The sequence below is a fragment of the Apostichopus japonicus genome, chromosome 4, assembly GCF_037975245.1.
Source record: "Apostichopus japonicus isolate 1M-3 chromosome 4, ASM3797524v1, whole genome shotgun sequence".
Classification (NCBI taxonomy): Eukaryota; Metazoa; Echinodermata; class Holothuroidea; order Aspidochirotida; family Stichopodidae; genus Apostichopus; species Apostichopus japonicus.
Genome location: NC_092564.1, coordinates 4,753,873 through 4,762,658, shown reverse-complemented (window position 1 = coordinate 4,762,658; position 8,786 = coordinate 4,753,873). Strand labels below are relative to the sequence as shown.

At 36.5% G+C, this 8,786-nt stretch overlaps 1 protein-coding gene across 1 annotated transcript; it reads left to right on the top strand.

Annotated features, from left to right (window-relative positions):
- The first annotated feature begins 1,075 nt into the window (after window positions 1–1,075).
- On the top strand, window positions 1,076–7,821 carry LOC139967127 (long-chain specific acyl-CoA dehydrogenase, mitochondrial-like). Its single transcript, XM_071970839.1, has 9 exons — window positions 1,076–1,501; window positions 2,075–2,206; window positions 2,747–2,884; window positions 3,780–3,947; window positions 4,772–4,838; window positions 5,118–5,282; window positions 5,760–5,984; window positions 6,629–6,756; window positions 7,327–7,821. Exons 2-9 carry the CDS (start codon window positions 2,103–2,105, stop codon window positions 7,505–7,507), a joined length of 1,176 nt encoding a protein of 391 aa, XP_071826940.1. The 5' UTR covers window positions 1,076–1,501; window positions 2,075–2,102; the 3' UTR covers window positions 7,508–7,821.
- The last annotated feature ends 965 nt before the right edge of the window (window positions 7,822–8,786 follow it).

Sequence of the window (8,786 nt, the reverse complement as noted above, 5' to 3'; positions counted from 1 at the left end):
AGAGAAGAAACTTTCAATCTTTCAGTCGATCAGAAAGTTAACATGTCAGTTTTTGGCTAATAGGATCAAATTACGCTAGCGATGTTTTTTCTCCTTTTTTTAAAAGCATATATCGTGAATTTTGAAAGATGCAATAGGTAATGACGATAATCATCTTGTTTTGTTTCCTACGTCACAACTTTCCTACAATCAAAGACGTGCTCGTAAAGTCATATATTGTTGGTTGCATACAGTTTAAAACGATATGTGGAATATTTCTATTAGAAACAATTCAGTATTTTATAGACTGAAAGAATATCTTTCTTCTACCCTACAACCTTAATCGGCACTTTTAGAGCAGAAATACGTAAAGACTAAATCCCAAAAACTATTCAGAAAAAGTTTAAATGAATGATCAATATTCCGGCATCATCAAAGCTAATCTATATTTTATTGACAATTGTGTTGTCTATTCTTTTGTGTTTGTGAAGATATGTACCATTAGTATGTATCCACAGAGGACTGCTCGATTCACAAAAATTATTTGGAGGAAAAATGCCTTTATCCCAATTGTAGAGGGAAAATCAATAGAAACGTTATAAATGGGAGAAAAGACTCAAAACATCATATGATTTCCCATGCATGTGTTTTGCGTTAACGGCAAACATGTAAGATTCCTCCAAAGTACCTTATTAAGAATCGGGAGCAATATTGTGGTTTCGGCAGGCAGTGTGAAATACGGTATTGTGTTCTATTTTTCATTACACTAGATGTGTTTTCGGCTAACCCTCCCCTCATTTGCTGCAAGATATTACATAAGTTTATATTAGCTTTGCGATACCATTATCAAAGTTCAAGAGGTTGGACAAATACAACAAATATCACGTGTAAGATTAATAATGAACTTGTGAGACCTGGAAGATTAGAATTTGCAGTTTTTCTTTGTCTTAATTTACGAAGTATTTACGTGTTACCGAATAACAATGATAAAATATAATAAACTATTGCCCTATTGCTCCTTTGACCTAGGGATTTAAAAAATGAGAGAAAAAAATGAATTTTATAATGCGACTTGTATGCCCACTGTTTCCATGCGTATATATGTACTTATAACGCTACTCGGGAGCCTTTGCCCGCCATATACACGATTCCTGCAGTAGCAGGTTCCATCGGTTTAACGACAAGGGATTGAGAGGCCAGGCAGAGCCGCACTAAAAAAATGTGCAGAGAGCAAATTTCGTTCATAAATGACAGATTCAGTATCACCAAGAAGATGTGGGACGGGATGTCATTTCTCGCTTCGCTATAGCTTTAGGGGCTCCATCTTTTTCTTGGCCACCGTTAGCAGTTCATTAGAGAGCCGCATCTAATTCTTGGCCCCGGGCCCACAAGTTAAATCGTTATGACGCTGACTACACTTCACTCTAAATGTGTCCATTACGCAATCATTCCTTCCTGTTTCTCACAGGTATCAACACAATGATAACTCGACCACAGAAAATGAAGAATCACCCAAAACATGGTAAAGAGATGGATCATGTCTTTGTTTATAAGTTGGACTTTTCAGGGTTAGGAGAGGAGAACGTTCCCTTTATGTATAATGTAAATATCTTATAACGTCTTAGGTCGTGAGAGCATTATACAGGATATTCATAAACAGTACTTTTCAAGTTCTACAGCTCTTGACACCGTCATGATCACATGTTGATAGTCTCAATGTAAAGGGAGTTGGCGTTGAGAGGGAATCAAGTTATTTGGCATTTTGTACCCAGGCTCTGTCCTGGGTGACATTTCGAAAGGATCCTGAGAGACACTCCCACATACTACTAAGCAATGTTACATTATATGCATTGCAACTATACTTGAAAATATGAATGTATCCCAATTTGTTCATAGGTTTTAGGAAATTCCTTGCAGACATATAGCTTTATATTGAATCAAGTTCACAATCCGATTTCGGTCATTCGTTCTATTTTTGTTTTACTGTTGATGGTGATCATAAACAATGAATGCAATTACCGAATTACGGTTTGACAACCAATTTATCTCATTTGAGAATCAGTTTTCCATCTTTGTTTTAACTTAATTGTTTTAGGAGACCAGAACCTGGTCAAGTTGAAAATATGATGGAAATTGGTACAAGAGATGTATTTACTGAAGAACATGACATCTTTCGCCGGTCAATACGGAAATTTTTCCAAGAAGAAATTTTGCCAAACCAAATGAGGTGAGGATAATTTCATCGTCAACGTTGCTTTAGCATGGAAGTAACGACCTAACGTTTAACATATGTAGCTATGATAATTTGTTTATATAGTAATAACATTTCACGGGATGTTATAGTGCCTCGCATTTGGTTAGCTATTTTACAGTCGCTCAAACAAATATGCATCGCCTTCCATCAATATTCTTTTCCCGGTGTAATTGACAAAGCTACCAGTTTAGTTTACGACCTTTTGCTCTTGCCAAAGTTAGTTAAACAAGCTATCATATAAGTTGACAATGGCAATGGAACCCAACCTTAGCGTTTATCTTACTGCAGACGTGTTTAAATTTTAATCACACCATTGCGCAACAAACAAAAGGTCGAAACCAGCTACTTTAATAAAAGTCCCATTTTACTCAGTGAAATATTTTCTGTTAGAAAAGTCAATAGGATTTATCTAGTGTTATAGATTAGCTTAAATGTCATGCGTGACATGTCTGTTGGCAGCCATGCCCTTTCACAACATGACGTCTTTGTGAATTTTATTCGTTTCTCTCAAAGATACGAAGAGCAAGGACATGTAGACAGGGAGCTATGGGCTAAGTTAGGAGCAGCCGGAATGTTAGGAATTTCAGCACCAGCTGAAATGGGAGGAGTAGGTGGTGATTTTAAGTATGCCGCCATCTTTCCAGAAGAGCAGTAAGTTTACATCATTTCTTTGGGGTGGGTGGGGGCTCATTTTCCCCCCTTTTTTTGTACAGATAAACATATTTTGTGACCTTGTCGGATTCGGAGGGTCCACAAAGTTTGAGAGACAAATCGCTAATATTTGTCGGGGAAAAGTGGAAAACACTTAAACAGAATTTACTTCAATGTTGCAAAATATCAACATTCAGTTTGTACCTAAGGACCCTTAACCATATAAAAATGTCTCAAAGGGGGAGGGAAAACCACCTCCACGTATAACCCTTCTCCTTGAAATTTCCACCACTGGAGGAGGGTCTCTCAAATTAAGAAGGTGTAGATTTGGGTCACCCTCTCCCACCCCCCCCCTCTCCGCCAAAAAAGAGGTTTGAATACCAGGTCCTTTTGGCATTTGTAATCTACATATTTAGCATGATATCCCAGGTCATATTTCAAATAGTGTTTAGTAGCAATACACCTACAGCTTAAGCTTACCAATTTAACCATGTTAAAGCGAATGATGAGAAACGGTTGTAATTATATATTATATATGTATTAATTAAGCAGTAATTAAAAACAATCATAGAGATCATGAAAGAAGAGACTGCAGTAAGGAAACTAGCTCAATAATTCAAGAAGATTTCTGCATACAAAACCCGTGAATTTATAATAATTTCCACCTATGTCATGCATTTTATCAAAATTACCAATCACAACTATACTGTGACGTCATATCCTCAGTTTGCATAAAATTAATAATGTATACATGTGCTGGGTCTATAGAATACACTATACAAACACCATACACTTTGAACTACTGCAGTGTTTACATACTGCCTGTATACATATTGACAGCGTGTTTGTTGACAATTATTTTGTTTTCTTTTTATCTCTCCTCGTCACCTCGAAGAGGTTACTCTAACGACGCTGGTACGAGCGGTTGGCAGTTACATAATGACATTATCATGCCATATGTAGTAGAGTATGGAACGCCAGAACAGCAAGAAAAATACGTACCCGGGATGGCTGCTGGGACGATCATAGGAGCCATCGCAATGACTGAACCTCAGGCTGGGAGGTATATAACTTAATATAGTTTGACAGTAATTTCCGGTCCAGCCTTTGTAAATCTACATATTTCTGAATATTCCTGAATTTTATTTTATACTTTTCCTTTTACTTTACAAATTTATAAACAGAACTCACCAGGGTAAGTTACAACTGAGATATAAGGTATGTTTTAAGCCAAATCATTTGATCCTTGCACGATGTTTCAATGACATCATGATCACTGTTTGGTGATTTCTTTAAGGAATCATGTCATAACGTCAAGTTAGCGTAACAGTCTGTTCTGAAAAAAATCAGCAAAGTTCGTTACTCCTAGTTCTATGATCTTGAAACGATCGCACATTTTTTCTACCTTGGTGAAATATCGTAGAATAAGCGTAACGTTAATAAAGCGCTTTACAATGGCAAATATTGTGTTATATCATTTGCACAACACAACAGCGATTATAAGAAGTAACGAAATTGCGAAAAGTTGTAACAATTCAATTTGGTTTCCACGCGACTTTAGTTCAGATTGAATATACATTATAGACTCGTTGTAGCAATCGACTACAATGATGCTCGAACATAAATCGATCTATGTTTGAATTGCAAGAGCGCCCTCTAAACGTATACACCTTATAGATACCGTATATATATCATCCTAACAGAACAGGTTGCCGCATGCATAGACAATGTACTTTATCTGACTTTAAAAAGGTTTCCCATATATCTCTTTCTCTCTATAAGTAATACACGTCAGTGTTTATAAAGATATGTTGTAACGTTATATCGGCACACATAAATTTGTCAGTATAACCGTACGGCCTTTCTTCTATTTCATACTTTCTCCAGCGACCTCCAAGGAATAAAGACGACAGCTAAACGAGATGGAGATGACTGGATCTTAAACGGAAATAAGGTATCATAAAACTTTCAGCATTTTCTATAGTCTTTTAACTTTGGCTTTTCTAGGAATGATCAGTATTTGATACTCCTGATACATGTTGTTAATATGTAATACATATCGCACCGAACAAAGCCTCATAGCAACATACCTGTTTGCTGCAAGTCAACTTTACTGTTCCGGTTGAATGCAAGTTCCACCATGAATTTGAATTATTAAATGTCTCTCTTTCATCGGTCGAAAATAATTTTGCCTCTGAACAATTTCAAATGGTATTGTTTCTTTTCTTTTAAGGTGTTTATTACGAATGGGTATTTATGCGACATGGCGGTTGTCGTCGCTATTACTGATCTTGCTGCAAAACGGCAAGCGCATGGAATATCTCTATTTCTTGTGGATGCAGATACACCGGGATTCCATAAAGGCAAGCCCTTGAAGAAGATTGGACAAAGATCAGCGGTATGTCTGGAACTGCTAACATCCCATATGCTGAAGTACTAAACCACGTAATAAGCCCATTCGCCACTGATATATAGATATATAGACTTAGAGAGAGTTCCATTTTGTTAAAAAATGGGGGTGATGGGGGTGGGGGATGGGCGGCTTGTAGTAAATTTAAAATGTCATTTTCATGTCAACCTGTTAATCAGTTACGACGATGCTTTGGTAAAAGTGTTGTTTTGCACTTGTCGGGATATCTTTCATTAATATGAAAAACCTATGGACTAATTATAAGTTATTGAGACTAATTGTGGTAGAAGACATCTTTTCTTCCAGTAACAACTTGTGGGTGTTTTTCTTGCTTTTATATTTATTTATATATTTTATTCTGTAGGGTGGATGCTTTTTATTTCCCTCTTTATTGTAATTTCGTGTGAAGAAAGCTTCATGAAATGGCTCTTAATTCCATGATGTTTTAATATTGAATAATTACAGGACACTGCTGAGCTGTTCTTCGAAGACGTACGCTTGCCAAAGGAGGCGTTATTGGGAGGCGCAGACAACTTGAACAAAGGGTTTTACTTCCTCATGAACCAGTTACCGAGAGAACGTCTTATTTTATCTCTGGGTGTCCACGCCCACTCTGAATGTATGTTCGAAATGACTAAGGAGTATGTAACGAAGAGAAAAGCGTTTGGAAAGACTTTGTCAAAGCTGCAGGTAAATACACCACGTTTTGGGATAACAATGTTGAACGTGTGTCGTAAGCACATAAGATTCTGATTGCTGTTCATTCACACTTAAGCGATGACAAAAACTGTTAATATGAACATTTACCAGTTTCGCTATTGTTGGAAACAGATAAATTGCTCCAAATCATTGGTCACTATACTAGTTTTAATGTGTATTGGCTCAATGCATTAGAAATGATAACGAGTTTAATCAAATTTATGGAGTTATATATAGCCTAATCTGATTTATGTTATAGTAATAAAAAGTTTTTAATATTGTAATGTGTTATCCGGGTAGGGGACGGTGGGGGAGAGCGCACCAAGGAGTTCGTATGGAAATTGAACGCCTTAATTTAAAGGTGGCCAAACGTTTCCTGTGTTATCCAAGTTCAAGTCGGCGAAGGATGTATTACTACTAGTGTTCACAAAGTCATTCAAGACAACTCCAGCTGAACAGTGACAATCTCATCTACAAGTAAATAAATCGTACAACAGGTGTGTACGTAGTACCTACAGTGTGGGATTGTATACAACCGCAATATCGAACACAACGGCATTCGAAAAATAGATAGAACTGACGTCACAATTGATGACCTATGACCCTGTAACTATTTACTTTTGCCATTTTTTCAGACTATTCAGCATCGCATGGCCGAAATGAAGACAGAGATCTGTATCACCAGAACATTCACTGATAAATGTCTTCAAATGTACTGCGAGAATAGACTCGACAATGCAAGTGCTTCAATGCTAAAATACTGGTAAGTCTAAAGATTTATTTTTACTTAATTAAAGAAAGAAAAACAAGACAAAATGACATTAAAGCAAATTAAACAAAACAATACAATACGGAACGAAAACAAAATGAAATAGAACAAGACAATCCAAAGTAATAAAAGCGCAAATGAAAACACAGACATAAACACACTGTAACACTAACACGAACACGCACACGCATAAACACACAGGAATGCCAACTATAGGAACAACCGATACCCAAGGATAGACATCAACAAAAACAAAAACAAAGAGAAATTTGAAACTAATAATATCTAGGGGTTCGAAATGTCCTCAACGTCAAGAAGAACGAAGTATAAATTAATTGATATTACATTAAGTGTACTATACTTATTTAACACGGAGAAATAATCCTATCTATAACACGGAAAATGATCCTATCTATATCACGGAGAAATGTTCGTATTTATATCACGGAGGAATGTTTCGTTCTTTGAATTCGGTCACTAAGGGTTTGATTTACGTCATTTCTTAATATGAGACCTAAAATATTCCTCTCTTTTATAAACGTTTGTTTTGTATCTGTTTCATAGGACAACGGACCTTGCTACTCGAGTTGCTGGTGAGTGTGTACAGCTGCATGGAGGATGGGGTTATATGTGGGAGTATCCATTAGCCCGAGCGTTTGCTGCAACTAAAGTGTATCCGATTTATGCTGGGAGCAACGAAATCATGAAGGAATTGATAGCGAGAGACATTTGCTCAGAAAAATGAGAAAATAACATTTATAACGCTTTGGATTAACAAAACTGTAAATGAGAAACAACCTGTGTGTTACAATCTCAGTATTGATAGAAACGTTACATATCCAGCAATACTCCTTACTATTACTACACTTATATATAAACAGTAATACTGCTAACTATGACCAGCTATGCTTAAGCTCAAATGTGTTAACAAAATGAGCCATTAATATGTTATGAAATGTTGTTTTCTTATTTGAATAGGGCTTATTATTTATTTTTTGTAATAAGTTTGCTTTGCCCGCTCTGTGTAATGAACTGGCAGCCTATCCATAGAATGCACAACCCTTTAGTGTTACTGCTTATTTACTTTGTCCTGCCGTCCTGTGTGGCTGAAATCCTATATCAAAATACGTCATTGAGTTATGTAAGTTAGCACAACCTAAGATTTGATTGGGCCACAGAGTAACATTTGTCGAAAACCGTGAGACATTGGGCCAGCTGGGGGGGGGGGGGGGGGGGACACGTTTTTTTTGTTATTTGAACTTAATGTAAACTTTTTGATTGAAAGAGTATGCGGTGTGAAAATGGGATTATTATAATTTTAGTAATAATTTTAGTATTCTCTGTCTTTGAGGAACGTCGTACGAAAATCACAATCTACCAAAGAGAGGAGGTTCGGATTTAGTGACCACAAAATTAGGCTTTCCTAGTTAAGAATATTCATGGTATATGGTATAGTATATTGAATGTGCCGTGAATGAACAACATATAAGCTATGAAGTGAGAGATAGCCTGAAGCTAGCGAAAACACCTACAAGCGCTAAGAGACCACTGTAGTTTCTAGTGGCCAGTGAATGTTTACAATTGCACGGGGGTTGAGGATACATGTTGGAGTATCTCATCGTGATGGCATCAACGTCAGCAAAGGTAAACACGATATATGGAGGAACCAGCGAAGTTATGAAAGAACTGATCGCAAGAGACATCTATGCAGAAAAATGAACGTTGTGTGATTCAAACCAATGATACTCGACAAAATGGCCGTTCCTGAAGCACAGTAGCACGGCAGATATATCTATATCTATATATATATATATACATATATATATATATATATAGATATATCTATATATATATATATATATATATATATATATATATATCTGCATGGCGTTAGTGTCATCATTCATCAGTAGAAGGTGTGAACAGACCGGTACTAAACTTTGGGTTGCAAATTGTGCAAAACAATTAGTAAAACGTAAACTATATGTGTCAGGTGGCTTCACATTTTCCTTCATTTTTCAAAC